At 38.8% G+C, this 16,336-nt stretch overlaps 2 protein-coding genes across 10 annotated transcripts in view; one reads left to right on the plus strand and one right to left on the minus strand.

Annotated features, from left to right (window-relative positions):
• HMGB1 (high mobility group box 1) overlaps window positions 1-7,600 on the minus strand; it is a 110,269-nt gene extending 102,669 nt beyond the window's left edge. The window contains exon 1 of one of the 6 annotated variants that reach the window (XM_059041816.2): window positions 7,411-7,600. The gene's annotated coding sequence lies outside the window, so the exon portion shown is untranslated. Of the gene's footprint in view, window positions 1-6,888 lie in introns of all 6 variants that reach the window. The other 5 variants (XM_067016284.1, XM_067016283.1, XM_067016288.1 and 2 more) reach the window with 5 other exon arrangements.
• USPL1 (ubiquitin specific peptidase like 1) overlaps window positions 6,767-16,336 on the plus strand; it is a 39,881-nt gene continuing 30,311 nt past the window's right edge. For 2 of the 4 annotated variants that reach the window (XM_059041796.2, XM_059041798.2), the window contains exons 1-2: window positions 7,609-7,758; window positions 16,008-16,173. In XM_059041796.2, the coding sequence (XP_058897779.1) occupies window positions 16,075-16,173 (99 nt within the window). In that variant the 5' untranslated portion in view covers window positions 7,609-7,758; window positions 16,008-16,074. Of the gene's footprint in view, window positions 7,759-16,007; window positions 16,174-16,336 lie in introns of all 4 variants that reach the window. The other 2 variants (XM_059041799.2, XM_067016282.1) reach the window with 2 other exon arrangements.

A 16,336-nucleotide genomic window follows, 5' to 3' on the forward strand; every position in this document is an offset into this window, starting at 1 on the left:
ATAAGTTACATATACATTTCCTAAATCAACCCTGAACGAACAAATATAAGAACACAGGGAAATATATTTTTGAAAACATTCCACTTTAAGAGTGGGTTTGGTCAGCCATGCAAATTGGGAATTGTGGACCACCAAGATCACTCTTGCATCAACAAATATGTACTATGTACCAGGCAATGTATATATAACAGTGAACAAAACAGATTAGCTCTTGCCCTCACAAAATTCACACCTAGTAGAAAGTGAGACAATAGCAAGCATATATATATACACACACACACATATGCATGCTATGAAGAAAACAGCAAGTGATAATAAGGAATTAGAGTAGGGGTGGAGGGTAAAAGGCTGCTCAGATAGGTGGACAGCTTAACAAGCGAAATTTAAGCTGAAACTTGAAGGGTAAGAGTCAGTTGTGCAAAGAGGAGAATAGTCAGCAGTTAAGGGCCTAAAGGTGTGTGTGGGTCATGTGCCGCAATGCCAGTTTCAGGGGAATAGTTATTATAGCATATTCCCCAATCTTCTATTTTTTCAAGTCTTTTGCTATTGTTTCTATCACCACTTATTTTCTGATGGTTCAGATTTTCCTGGCTAAATTAAATGACAGCATTAACTCTGGGGAATGTAAGATTCCTTCCAAATAATCCTAATTTCCTGTCGGTCCTTATGACTGATAAATTCATCTCAAAGTGACAACTCTTTCCCAATTAGGAAAGAGTGTTTCCTCTATATCGGCTTTCATTTTTTGATTTGGAGCCCTCCTGATTGCTAATCAACGTGTTGTATGATTACTTCAACAATTACTTATAGAATGTTATTTTGTCATCATAAAAATGCACTGCTGCTTTCGGAACTCTACATTGCTCTGGAGCTTAGGCAGAGTAAAGTTCCCCAAAGCACTCCCTAATCACTGGGCATGCTCTGATCTGCTGGTGCTACACATTAAATTAGAATAGAATGTGACATACTGGAAAAAGTTCTGGATTAGAAATTATAGGATGTAGGTCCTAGTCCTAGGTCTGCCACTTTGTTATGCAAATATGGGTAAACTGTTTACTACTTTTAGAGTTTTCTTATTGGTAAAGAGGGAATACACAGATGTTGCATCTTATACAAATTTGACTATATGTGCTTGGCAAAAAATTTAAAAGAAAAATATCAACTTAAATAGCACTCAGGAGCATTTGCCCTGGAGTAAGCATGAGCTGGAAAGCACAAATCCGCTGTTACATCAATTGGTTTCAGCTCTTATATGCCTCTCATTGAAAATCTTACTCTAATGCATGATTTTAGTGTTTAAAATATTATATAATTTTTTGTTTGTTTAGGACAAGGTCCCTACACATAATCCTTTATCTAGGGCTCAAGAAGCTCAAATGAAGAAACAGCCATGCAGGTGATGTGATTTCTCTCACGTTTACTTCAATACCAAACAGAATGCTGAGTCTACTATAACATCATATTATACTGCCATAGGGAACACATAAGTCAAAGTTGATGGAACCCTAGAAATACACTTTTGAGACCCTGATTTATCAATTTATGTATGATACTGGTTACTAAATAACATATTTTATGAACTATGTCACTATCCCAATAGAGCTGTGTCACTGTCTAGGGCACAGATGTATTCACACATGTGGGAAATGATGTACAAAGTTATTCACTGCATAACACTTTTAATAAGATCAGACAAAAACCTAAACGTCCAAAAAGAGAGGACTGATGAAATGATTCGCCACGTGATGGAATATTATGCAGCCATAAAAAAGAACGAGGAAACACTGTATACAATGATATACATAACTTTTAAGATAAGTGAAAAAAAAGGGTACATAAACTATGCATAGTATATACCATTTATGTAAAAAGAGAGAAGAGAAAATATATATAGTACTTATTTGTTTGTATCAGCATACATTTGGTGGGGGGGTAGGGAAATACACAAGAAACTGTTAGCACTGGTTGTTTCCTAGGCAAGGAACCAGGTGGCTGAGGGACACGTGTGGAAGAAAGACTTTTCACTGCATGTTCTTTTTTTTTTTTTAATTTCGAATTTTGAACCTTGTGAATGTATTACCTAACAAAAAGAAAACACAAAATTTAGTTCAGCAAGAAAGTAGTTTGTGATAAAACAGGATCACGTTCTTAGTGGAAAATATTTATAAAAAATAGACATAGTTCTAAGGGTAAATACCCGCAGGTAGAATGTTTTAACTATAAGGGACCTTCCTTTAAAGATCCATCTATCCCAAACTTCTCACTGTATAGATCTCTAAACCAAGGCCTTGAAAATTAAGTGACTTGGTAAGGTCACAAAGAAGAGCTACCATTAGAAATCAGAAATTTCAATACCTGCTCTAAGACTCTTTATCTTTCTGTCTTCTCATTTTGTGTGGGTAAACCAGGGCCAAGTTAAGTTTAGGGTATATAATGGGCTGTCACCTTCTGTCTAAATTTTAGAGTCTTAAAGTACAAAATAACATCAAACCCTCAGACTACTAATTTCTTGTGTGGTTACTATATGGCTATACCTACAAATAGGTTGTGCATATCTCTATCACTGCACATACCACAGTATGAAAGATCTATCCTTCTAACTCAACTGAAATCACTGAGAACAAGAACTAAAATGTCTTAACTTTTTTTCTTTTTAAACATGCCATAGTTTTCGAAATTTTAGCCACAGCAAACAGGGACAAAAAAGAAATAAAAGGAATCCAAATCAGAAAACAAGAAGTAAAACTGTCACTGTTTGCAGATGACATGATACTATACATGGAGAATCCTAAAGATGCTACCAGAAAACTACTAGAGCTAATCAATAAATTTAGTAAAGTAGCAGGATACAAAATTAATGCACAGAAATCTCTTGCATTCCTGTGCCCTAACGATAAAAAATCTGAACAAGAAATTAAGGAAACACTCCCATTTACCAGTGCAACAAAAATAATAAAATACCTAGGAATAAAGCTACTTAAGGAGACAAAAGACCTGTATGCAGAAAACTACAAGACACTGATGAAAGAAATTAAAGATGATACAAACAGATGGAGAGATATACCATGTTCTTGGATTAGAAGAATCAACATTGTGAAAATGACTATACCACCCAAAACAATCTACAGATTCAATGCAATCCCTATCAAACTACCAATGGCATTTTGCACAGAATTAGAACAAAAAATTTCACAATTTGTATGGAAACACAAAAGAGCCCGAATAGCCAAAGCAATCTTGAGAAAGGAAAACAGAGCTTGAGGAATCAGGCTCCTGGACTTCAGACTATAGTACAAAGCTACAGTAATCAAGACAATATGGTACTGGCACAAAAACAGAAATATAGATCAATGGAACAGGATAGAAAGCCCAGAGACAAACCCACGCACCTATGGTCAACTAATCTATGACAAAGGAGGCAAGGATATACAATGGAGAAAAGACAGCCTCTTCAATAAGTGGTGCTGGGAAAACTGGACAGCTACATGTAAAAGAATGAAATTAGAACACTCCCTAACACCATACACAAAAATAAACTCAAAATGGATTAGAGACCTAAATGTAAGACCAGACAGTATAAAACTCTTAGAGGAAAACATAGGCAGAACACTATGACATAAATCACAGCAAGGTCCTTTTTCACCCACCTCCTAGAGAAATGGAAATAAAAACAAAAATAAACAAATGGGACCTAATGAAACTTAAAAGCTTTTGCACAGCAAGGGAAACCATAAACAAGACGAAAAGACAACCCTCAGAATGGGAGAAAATATTTGCATATATTTTGAAGCAACAGACAAAGGATTAATCTCCAAAATTTACAAGCAGCTCATGCAGCTCAATATCAAAAAAACAAACAACCCAATCAAAAAATGGGCAGAAGACCTAAACAGACATTTCTCCAAAGAAGATATACAGATTGCCAACAAATATATGAAAGGATGCTCAACAACACTAACCACTAAAGAAATGCAAATCAAAACTACAATGAGGCATCATCTCACACTGGTCAGAATGGCCATCAGCAAAAAATCTATAAACAATAAATGCTAGAGAGGGTGTGGAGAATAGGGAACCCTCTTGCACTGTTGGTGGGACTGTAAATTAATACAGCCACTATGGAGAACAGTATTGAGGTTCCTTAAAAAACTAGAAATAGAATTACCATATGACCCAGCAATCCCACTACTGGGCATATAACCTGAGAAAACCGTAATTCAAAAAGAGTCATGTACCCCAATGTTCACTGCAGCACTATTTACAATAGCCAGGACATGGAAGCAACCGAAGTGTCCATCAACAGATGAATGGATAAAGAAGATGTGGCACATATATACAATGGAATATTACTCAGCCATAAAAATAAATGAAATTGAGTTCTTTGTAGTGAGGTGGATGGACCTAGAGTCTGTCATACAGAGTGAAGTAAGTCAGAAAAACAAATACCATATGCTAACACATATATGGAATCTAAAAAAAAAAAAAAGGTTCTGAAGAACCTAGGGGCAGAAATGAAGATGCAGATGTAGAGAATGGACTTGAGGACATGTGGAGGGGGAAGGGTAAGCTGGGATGAAGTGAGAGAGTGGCATGGACATATATACACTACCAAATGTAAAAAAGCTAGTGGGAAACAGTTGCACAGCACAGGGAGATCAGTTGGTGCTTTGTGACCACCTAGAGGGGTCGGATAGGAAGGGTGGGAGGGAGATGCAAGAGGGAGGGAATATGGGGATATATGTATACATATAGCTGATTCACTTTGTTATACAGCAGAAACTAACACAACAATGTAAAGCAATTATACTCCAATAAAGATGTTAAAAAAAATAAACTAAGAAACATGGCAAAAAAACCAAAAACAAAACGGTAAATAAATATGCAAATGCCTAGCACAAGTGTACTGCCAAAAATATTAATATAGGTTCACATTCCTTAACCAAAACCCAGGGGCTGAATGTGTTTTAGAAATAAATTTCGGGAATTAAAAAATGTCACAAGGCACACAACCCATTATGCAACACCTCACATACCAGTGGCCAAGAGCAGCACCCCATAATCAAACATATTAATATTTCTTCAGCAAAACATATGGGATAAATACAGAATATATATAACTTTTCATTAGTTCAGGTTGTATTTTGCTACCAAATGAATTTTGTCTCCAAGCTTAAAACGTTTCTTGTTCTCAAAGCCTTCTGAATGTTGAAATTAGATACGAGACTACAGACTGTACTCACAATGGTGCTGCTAGAAAATACGGTTAGTCACTTTGACGCTCATCTTTTTCATGAGCCCGGAAGAAGCAGTTATAGCAGGCAGCTTTTATATCCCATGTTTGGGCAGACTTGTTTTGTTATTAAGGAATCCAATCTAGCAGAGGGGGGCAAAAGCTGACAATGTGAGAAGAGCAAAAAAAAATCCTAATTGTACAACACTGTATTCCTATTGGGGCTGCTTATTAATTATTAATTTAATAAAAAAACTCCATTTGATTAAATCATGTTAGTTTTTTTTAATGAAAATAGGTAAATAAAAGCCCTCCTGACAGGAGTTTTATGCATTGCTAACAACGGTATGGAGGCAATGAGCTTGAATCCTACTGGATGGTAACTGCACTCTTGGGGACCAATGTTCATAGAAAGAAGCATTCCAAATATATTGGTGAGAAATAAGCAGAAATGTACACAAATTTTCTCACCTTCTGACCATTACTCTAATATAAAGGAAAGGGGAGTTTTCTAGTCAACCTCTCCTTACTGACTTCTACATTTGTATCCTTCCTTTAATCGTATAAACTCTTTTATGCCTTTTTCTACTTTTTACAAGAGGAAAAGGTCTGGAATCAAAACAGCACACACCGAAGTCCTTCTTTTCTTTCCACAACTCAAACCCCACCTCCATTTTGTTTCTGTTACTATTACAGAATTTCTCCTGGCAAAAAATCAAATTTGCACTGAAAGACTATATAAATCAACTTTGCAGACAACAATGACTGATACATGATTCAGTTTGGGCCTGTTGACTTTCACTCTTAAAATTTTAGCGACATTTTAACGGAATCAATTATTTGTTCAATGTATGACGTTCACATTCAGCAAATGTTCATTACAAAAAAGTGTATTCCATTCTAAAAATGGAAATACCAAGGGTGAAAAAGGAAAACCTTCTGAATTACCGCTACTATTTCAGGAAGAAACACTTACTACATCCTCGCATTTTCATCATAATTCATTAAAATATAAGAAAATCTAATTAGCTAGATCTGACAACCAATACACCGGCACGTTAGGTCTCTAGTACAACCACCAAAAAGGTAAACAAAAACCAACCAGCCTATTTTTCAGTTTTCTGGAGAAAAACAAAACAAACTCCCGTTGGATCCTTGGCCATTTGCATTCAGAAGAACCGAAAACTAAAATTCCTTCTCACTGAAGAATTTCTTGGTACACGGGACTTCCTTCCTGTATACCACCCTATCAAAATTATCAGCATTATTCCAGAATATAATTAGTTTGAGACCACTTAAAAAAAAAGTCACAGTCCAAAATGCCCATGGTGATTATTCTGTAAAGATATGGTCAGAAACTACACATTGTTAATCCAGGACACAACTCAATCGAGCGAAGGACGTCTGGAATATGCTGCCCCCAAGATTCAGAACGCAGACTCAGAAATAGCACGCGCGGTCACGATGTCCCTTAAACCACATGACCTTCCTACGAAAGCAGAGCCTTAAACTTAGAAACTCCATGAGAACTCCCCCCTCCTCTGAAGTTAAAACAAGGCAGGGCAGCTGAAATGAACGCAGCAGGGACACGTCGGCCACTGCCTAGTAAGAATGGGTCCTGGAGAGCAAAGTCCCTGTGCTTCGGCTACTCCCCTTACCGTTAGAAGATCTGGGAGGGAGGAAAGGAGGAGAAACACCCAGAATCCTGGTGGAAAAGCCCCTGGCCTCGCAGATGGGGTTTAGGGAGACAGGGAGGGGCAGCTCCGTGTGTGGTGACCCTTTGTGAACACGCTCTGTAGCAGCTCGGATCTCACCGAAGCTTTAGTAGAGCGGACTATGGGGGCCTCGCGCGGCCCGCCGTCGCGGTGACTTCGGCGCTGCAAGGAGGCGCCGGCCAAGAGCCTCCATCGCACCCTCCGCCGGCTGGGGAGCCCTTCCCTCCTCGCCCGCCCGCCCACCCACCCAAGTCACTCAGAGGCGCGTCGCCTGCCGACCCGGGCTAGCACGGCCACAGCGCAACGAGACGCGTTCCGGTTTCTTTCCTCAGCGTAATCCCTCCGCTGCCGACCGCGCACTAGTTTTAATCACGCCCCACCCCCTGGCCGCCGGCGTCACCTCCGCCACTCGAGCGCTTTCCAGCAGCTTCCAGAAATGTCGCCACCCCAAAACCCGCCACTCACATATGGCGGGCTCTGCAGCCACCGGCCCCGCCCCTAGTCGTCGCCGCAGCCGAAACTGCGACTGCGGCAGCCGGGCGGACAGCCACGCCTCTCTGCGGAGGCCTGAAGGAAGTGCTCCCGTCCTCGCCTTCCCCGCCACGCTTACGTCCTTTCAGGCCCCGCGCGGGGCAGGAAGGGGAACTCTTTAGCCGCGGACTCAAACCGGAAGCTGCTTTTCTAGCGGAGCGGTCGATGGGGGAGGAGCAGGTTGAGGGGAACGTGGGTTGAACGTTGCACTCTGGTGTGGAGCTCAAGCTGGAACAGGAGTTCGGAGCGATCCGGCGCGAAGGAAGGGAGAACCCGCGGCAGGTAAGGGAGAAGACGGAGTAGTTTCCTTCAGCTCCTGAAATAGGGAGGGGGGACAGAGCTGGGGTGATCTATGGGATAGTTGCTCGCTGAAAGGAGGGGCTAGGCTGGGAGGGGGAAAGGATGGGAGTAGGTTCAGGTGGGAAGGCTTGGTGGTTAAGGTATTGGACTGGAGTCACAGATTAATTCCTTTGAACTCAAGAGAGGTAAATGCTGAAGAGAAACCAGAGTCTCCCCCGCCCCCGCTTTCCCAAGGAGCGTGGAGATGGGGAGAATTAACGGCACCCTGCTCTTCCTAGGTTTCCAAGGTTGGATTTTGCAAGTGACGTGTCTTAGTCTGTGATTCTGGACGGCTGGGTTGGGTACCAGACAGGGCTGGGCGCCGCAAGCAGACCCCATTCCTCGGTTTCAAGTCTGTTGTGGCCTTACCTTTGACAGTTCGCGTGCTGAGCCCACTTGGTCTTGGAGGGAAAGCTCAAACGGGTATAAGGCCTTTGAACAGCTGGTTCTCTGGGTTTCCCCATTTTGCACATGGGGCTGTGAATTAAGCTTAATTGCTTCTTTCGCTATCCCTAGAGCCAACTTCACACTTTGGTTGTGCTGTATCTGGGTCCGTACTGGGTTAGTAATTGACATTCGGGCTTTTGGAGCATCCGTGGATCACAGAAGTAATGAAAAGGGGGGCGGGGCATCATGAAAAAGATGCGGAGGTTGAAGTAGAGGAGGGTAAGGCTGGAAAACCAGTGGTCTCATAGTGCAGTGAGCTTTATGTCATAGCACTACCTTTAGGTCATACTGAGCTGTTTGAACTTTCCTATAATCAGACTGGAGTCAGTAGAGGATTTTAAGTTGAGTAGCGACAGACTCAGACTTGTTTTATAGAAGCATCACTTTGGCATGGTATTGAGTGGGAATGGGATAGAAAGAGAGGTGGGGATTTGAGATGCTTCCAAAGAACTGTACGTAGGATTTGGTGACTTTCACTAAGCAAAGAAGAGGGAAGTGAAAGAGTAGAGAACCACTCAAATTTTTCTTTTTCTTTTTTGTGCGCGTCGTGTGACATGCGGTATCTTAGTTCCCGAGTTCCCCGAACATGGATGGAACCCGTGCCCCCTGAATTGGGAGGACGGAGTCTTAATTAACCATTGGACCACCAGGGAAGTCCCGAGAACCACTCAGATTTTCTAGTTTGTGTGTTTGTAAGGATGGAGATGCCAAAATCTAGGTGAGATACAAGCAAGAGGAGCAAGAACAGGTAATTTTGAAGGGAGGACAATGAAGGCAGTCATTTAGAAACAAGTTATAAGAATCACCCCAGGGTTTTGTACGTAGGACCAAGTAAATTGTATTTGGAAGACCTGAATAGCCTACCTTTGGTATTTTTTTAAGTGAGTTTTCTTTTAGATGTTCTACATGTTAAGGATTTCAACCACCAACCTGCCTGTTTTTCCCATTGAAATGTTGGGTGATAGGATCAGGAGAGCAGATTTGAAGGCTCCTCATGTTTTACTTATAGCAGAGAGAGAGAGAGAGAGAGAGAGAGAGAGAGAGAGAACCAGCTGGAAAAGTTTTCTTATTCCTTCAGGTGGATGGAAATTTTCACAGAAAAAAATTTGTTCAAGATACATAGCTTACCAACTTCTCTTTTGAGAATACTGCATATTGATCCAAACTATGCGGCATATTTTCTGCATAAAGTATGAAATAGCACCAAATAGTGGTTGCAATTTAGTTGTGTGTCAGGTGGTAAGCATTTTACGTCTATTATCACATTTAATTCTTAGAACAAACTAACTTCACAAATAAATTTCTGAACCTAAAGCTCATGCTTTTATCCACTCTGGAACCAGAAGTTTGACACTTTACTATATAGTTCCCTTTTGTAAGTAGATTATAAATAGAACCAGCCAAAGTTAACAAATTAGTATTGTCTGTGAGGAGCTTAAAAAGAAAAAGTTATCACCACACTTGTTTTTACCCTTTTGGCAGTGGTTCTCAATGGGGTGATTCCCCCCCCTCCCCCTGGGAGGGGAGAGGAGGGAGGGACATTTGGCAATGTCTAGAGACATGGTCACAGCTGAGGGGTGGGTGCTGTTGGCATCTAGCACAAAGCGGTCATTGATGCTGCTAAACATCCTCTTAACATACAGGGCAGCCCTCACAACAAAAGAATTACCTGGTCCAAAATGTCTATGATACTGTGGTTGAGAAATGTTGCTTATGGATATTTCTTTAGGAATAGCATATTGACATCCACTGATACTTTGTTTTTGAATATTTGAATTTTATTTTATTTATTTTGTATACAGCAGGTTCTTGTTATCTGTTTTATACCTATTAGTGTATGCATGTCAATCCCAATCTCCCAATTCATCCCACCACCCCCCGCCCCCACCACCGCTTTCCCCCCTTAGTGTCCATACGTTTGTTCTCTGCATCTGTGTCTCTATTTATACCCTGCAAACCAGTTCATCTGTACCATTTTTCTAGGTTCCACCTATATGCATTAATGTACAATATTAGTTTTTCTCTTTCTGACTTCACCATGTATGACAGTCTCTAAGTCCATCCACATCTCTACAAATGACTCAATTTTGTTCCTTTTGATGGCTGAGTAATATTCCATTGTATATATGTACCACATCTTCTTTATCCATTCGTCTATAGATGGGCATTTAGGTTGCTTCCATGATCTGGCTCTTGTAAATACTGCTGCAGTGAACATTGGGGTGCATGTGTCTTTTTGAATTATAGTTTTCTCTGGGTATATGCGCAGTAGTGGGATTGCTGGGTCATATGGTAATTCTATTTTTAGTTTTTTTAAGGAGCCTCCATACTGTTCTCCATAGCGGCTGTATCAATTTACAGTCCCACCAACAGTGCAAGAGGGTTCCCTTTTCTCCACACCCTCTCCAGCATTTGTTTGTAGGTTTTCTGATGATGCCCATTCTAACTGGTGTGAGGTGATACCTCATTGTAGTTTTGATTTGCATTTCTCTAATGGTTAGTGATGTTGAGCATCCTTTCATATGTTTGTTGGCAATCTGTATATCTTCTTTGGAGAAATGTCTGTTGAGGTCTTCTGCCCATTTTGGATTGGGTTGTTTGTTTTTTTGATATTGAGCTGCATGAGCTGCTTGTAAATTTTGGAGATTAATCCTTTGTCGGTTGCTTCAAAATATATGCAAATATTTTCTCCCATTCTGAGGGTTGTCTTTTCGTCTTGTTTATGGTTTCCTTTGCTGTGCAAAAGCTTTTAAGTTTCATTAGGTCCCATTTGTTTATTTTTGTTTTTATTTCCATTTCTCTAGGAGGTGGGTGAAAAAGGACCTTGCTGTGATTTATGTCATAGTGTTCTGCCTATGTTTTCCTCTAAGAGTTTTATACTGTCTGGTCTTACATTTAGGTCTCTAATCCATTTTGAGTTTATTTTTGTGTATGGTGTTAGGGAGTGTTCTAATTTCATTCTTTTACATGTAGCTGTCCAGTTTTCCCAGCACCACTTATTGAAGAGGCTGTCTTTTCTCCATTGTATATCCTTGCCTCCTTTGTCATAGATTAGTTGACCATAGGTGCGTGGGTTTGTCTCTGGGCTTTCTATCCTGTTCCATTGATCTATATTTCTGTTTTTGTGCCAGTACCATATTGTCTTGATTACTGTAGCTTTGTAGTATAGTCTGAAGTCAGGGAGTCTGATTCCTCCAGCTCCGTTTTTTTCCCTCAAGACTGCTTTGGCTATTCAGGGTCTTTTGTGTTTCCATACAAACTTTAAGATTTTTTTGTTCTAGTTCTGTAAAAAATGCCACTGGTAACTTGATTGTTTTGGGTAGTATAGTCATTTTCACAATGTTGACTCCTCCAGTCCAAGAACATGATATGTCTCTCCATCTGTTTGTGTCATCTTTGATTTCTTTCATCAGTGTCTTATAGTTTTCTGAGTACAGGTCTTTTATCTCCTTAGGTAGGTTTATTCCTAGGTACTTTCTTCTTTTTGTTGCAGTGGTGAATGGGAGTGTTTCCTTAATTTCTCTTTCTGATCTTTTGTTGTTAGTGTATAGGAATGCAAGAGATTTCCGTGCATTAATTTTTGTATCCTGCAACTTTACCAAATTAATTGATTAGCTCTAGTAGTTTTCTGGTGGCATCTTTGGGATTCTCTACGTATAGTATCATGTCATCTGCAAACAGTGACAGTTTTACTTCTTCTTTTCTAATTTGTATTCCTTTTATTTCTTTTTCTTCTCTGATTGCCATGGCTAGGACTTTCAAAACTATGTTGAATAATAGTGGCGAGAGTGGACATCCTTGTCTTGTTCCTGATTTTAGAGGAAATGCTTTCAGTTTTTCACCATTGAGAATGATGTTTGCTGTGGGCTTGTCATATATGGCTTTTATTATGTTGAGGTAGGTTCCCTCTATGCCCACTTTCTGGAGAGTTTTTATCATAAATGGGTGTTGAATTTCGTCAAAAGCTTTTTCTGCATCTGTTGAGATGATCATATGGTTTTTATTCTTCAATTTGTTAATATGGTGTATCACATTGATTTGCGTATATTGAAGAATCCTTGCATCCCTGGGATAAATCCCAGTTGATCGTGGTGTATGATCATTTTAATGTGTTGTTGGATTCTGTTTGCTAGTATTTTGTTGAGTGTTTTTACATCTATATTCATCAGTGATGTTGGTCTGTAATTTTCTTTTTTTGTAGAATCTTTGTCTGGTTTTGGCATCAGGGTGGTGGTGGCCTCATAGAATGAGTTTGGGAGTGTTCCTGCCTCTGCAATTTTTTGGAAGAGTTTGAGAAGGATGGGTGTTAGCTCTTCTCTAAATGTTTGATAGAATTCACCTGTGAAGCCATCTGGTCCTGGACTTTTGTTTGTTGGAAGATTTTTCATCACAGTTTCAATTTCATTACTTGCAATTGGTCTGTTCATATTTTCTGTTTCTTCCTGGTTCAGTCTTGGAAGGTTATACCTTTCTAAGAATTCGTCCATTTCTTCCAGGTTGTCCATTTTATTGGCATAGAGTTGCTTGTAGTAGTCTCTTAGGATGCTTTGTATTTCTGGGGTGTCTATTGTAACTTCTCCTTTTGCATTTCTGATTTTATTGATTTGAGTCCTTTCCCTCTTTTTCTTGATGAGTCTGGCTAAAGGTTTATCAATTTTGTTTAGCCTCTCAAAGAACCAGCTTTTAGTTTTATTGATATTTGCTATTGTTTTCTTTGTTTCTATTTCATTTATTTCTGCTCTGATCTTTATGATTTCTTTCCTTCTGCTAACTTTGGGTTTTGTTTGTTCTTCTTTCTCTAGTTAAGGTTAGATTGTTTATTTGAGATTTTTCTGTTTCTTGAGGTAGGCTTATATTGCTATAAACTTCCCTCTTAGAAATGCTTTGCTGCATCCCATAGGTTTTGGATCATTGTGTTTCATTGTAATTTGTCTCTAGGTATTTTTTGATTTCCTCTTTGATTTATTCAGTGATCTCCTGGTTATTTAGTAATGTATTGTTTAGCCTCTATTTGTTTGTGTTTTTTTATCTGTAATTGATTTCTAATCTTATAGCCTTGTGGTCGGAAAAGATGCTTGATATTTCAATTTTGTTAAATTTACTGAGGCTTGGTTTGTGACCCAAGATGTGATCTATCCTGGAGAATGTTCTGTGTGCACTTGAGAAGAAAGTGTAATTTGCTGCTTTTAGATGGAATGTCCTATAAATATCAATTAAACCTATCTGGTCTACTGTGTCATTTAAAGCTTTTGTTTTCTTATTAATTTTCTGTCTGGCTGATCTGTCCATTGGTGTGAGGTTTTAAAGTCCCCCACTATTACTGTGTTAACTGTTGATTTCCTCTTTTATATCTGTTAGCAGTTGCCTTATGCATTGAGGTGCTCCTATGTTGGGTGCATAAACATTTGTAATAGTTATATCTTCTTTTTGGATTGATCCCTTTATCATTATGTAGTGTCCTTCCTTGTCTCTTATAATATTCTTTATTTCAAAGTCTTATTTTTATCTGATACGAGTATTGCTACTCCAGCTTTCTTTCGATTTCCATTTGTGTGAAATAGCTTTTTCCATCCGCTCACATTCAGTCTGTGTGTGTCCCTCAGTCTGAAGTGGGTCTCTTGTAGACAGCATATAGATGGGTCTTGTTTTTGTATCCATTCAGCGAGCCTGTGTCTTTTGGTTGGAGCATTTAATCCATTCACGTTTAAGGTAATTATCAATATGTATGTTCCTATTACTATTTTCTTGTTATGGGTTTGTTTTTGTAGATGCTTTTCTTCTCTTGTGTTTTCTACTTAGAGAAGTTCCTTTAGCATTTGTTGTAGAGTTGGTTTGGTGGTGCTGAATTCTCTTAGTTTTTGCTTGTCTGTAAAGCTTTTGATTTTTCTGTCGAATCTGAATGAGATCCTTGCCAGGTAGAGTAATCTTGGTTGTAGGTTCTTCCCTTTCATCACTTTAAATATATTGTGCCACTTCCTTCTGGCTTGTAGAATTTCTGCTGAGAAATCAGCTGTTAACCTTATGGGAGTTCCCTTGTATGTTATTTGTCATTTTTTCCTTGTTGGTTTTGATAATTTTTTTTTGTCTTTAATTTTTGTGAATTTGATTACTATGTTTCTTGACGTGTTTCTCCTTGGGTTTATCCTGCCTGGGACTCTCTGCCCTTCCTGGACTTTGGTGGCTATTTCCTTTACCATGTTAGGGAAGTTTTTGAGTATAATCTCTTCAAATGTTTTATTGGTCCTTTCTCTCTCTCTCTCATCTCCTTCTGGGACCCTTATAATGCAAATGTTGTTGTGTTTAATGTTTTCCCAGAGGTCTCTTAGGCTGTCTTCATTTCTTTTCATTCTGTTTTCTTTATTCCATTCCACAGCAGTGAATTTCACCATTCTGTCTCCCAGGTCATTTATCCATTCTTCTGCCTCAGTTATTCTGTTATTGATTCCTTCCTAGTGTATTTATTTCAGTTATTGTATTGTTCATCTCTGTTTGTTTGTTGTTTAATTCTTCTCGGTGTTTGTTCTTTAATTCTTCTAGGTCTTTGCTAAACATTTCTTGCACCGTCTCAATCTTTGCCTTGATTCATTTTCCAAGGTCTTGGATCATCTTCGCTATCATTATTCGAATTCTTTTTCTGGAAGGTTGCCTATCTCCACTTCATTTAGTTGTTTTTCTGGGTTTTTGTCTTGTTCCTTCATCTGGTACAAAGTCCTCTCCCTTTTCGTTTTGTCTGTCTTTCTGTGAATGTGGTTTTCCTTCCACAGGCTGCAGAATTGTAGTTCTTCTTGCTTCTGCTGTCTGCCCTCTGGTGGATGAGGCTATCCTCCACTGATACTTTTCTAAAAAGCATTTTTATTTTTGAAATTATTCCTTGGCTTGAAAGATGTGTAAAGTTTATACAGCGGGAAACAATAGCATAACTAGTTTTTAAAGTGAATCTGTGAGCCCCGGTTTCCTAGGAAGTGGTTGTCACAGAATCATGGATTCTTAGATTTGGGAAAGACTTGCTTGAAAGTGTTTTACAGCATCCCTGTGAAGTGGTGATTCACTCAGCTTAAAGTTCTCCTTTATCTTGTTTTCCTTGTATTTTAAATCCATATCTAAACCACTGTTAACAATTACTTTTCCCTTACACTGAGCTCCAGTTTCATAATTTCAACTTTACTAAATGTGATTCTACTCCATGGGTCTACACCCAAAACGTTGTACGATTGACAGTGTTTATATTTTTGTTCCATTACAGATTATTTACTTTAATGTAAAATAGTATTTTGTTGGCAACTTTTATTTAAAAAGCGGCACTGTTCTCAGTTGGTGATGTATTCTTGGCAGTTGAAAGCAATAAGAATGTATGGGGTTCTTTTGTCCTTGTTAAGTAATGGCTCAATGGATCTGTGTTTTATTTAAATATTTTCTTGGTATAATGCTCACATATTTGTTTCAAGTTGTGCGTAGACTAAAAACTTAGGTTTTCAAGCTCTCGTCAGTATATTTAAGTAATAGCTATCTCTGTTACAAGTTTTGATAAATTTGCTTACAAATGAGTCTACTGTGAAGACTGGTCCTATTGCCAGTTTTTGCCCTCTCTCCACAAGTTTGCTAAATGTTGAAATAAATTTAGGTATTTTGTTTTCACTTCAAGATTACAATTTAAGAATATGTTTAACATAAGATATATAGTTCTCAAAATATACTTAATATGCATACATCTTATAAAAATTGTCTATTAACTTTTTTTTTTCCAGGGTTCATTGAAAAATCCTTAGTGATATTGACATGTTTCAAGTGACATAAATTAGCCAATGACTCGGAATGATGGATTCCCCGAAGATTGGAAATGGTTTGCCAGTGATTGGACCAGGGACTGGTATAGGGATATCTTCACTCCACATGGTGGGGTATTTGGGAAAAGTTAGTGAACTTATTTTTTGCCTCAGTGCAAAGTTGATTTTTTTCTCTCCTATTTTTAAGACTTAAATTTGGTTTTAATTTTACCAGTTAATTTTTTAAAAATTGTATCTTCCACGGAAATCTTAGAGTAATGGCGAAAGATTGTTCTCTGTTTACCTCTCTA

The sequence above is a fragment of the Kogia breviceps genome, chromosome 16, assembly GCF_026419965.1.
Source record: "Kogia breviceps isolate mKogBre1 chromosome 16, mKogBre1 haplotype 1, whole genome shotgun sequence".
Taxonomy (NCBI): Eukaryota; Metazoa; Chordata; class Mammalia; order Artiodactyla; family Physeteridae; genus Kogia; species Kogia breviceps.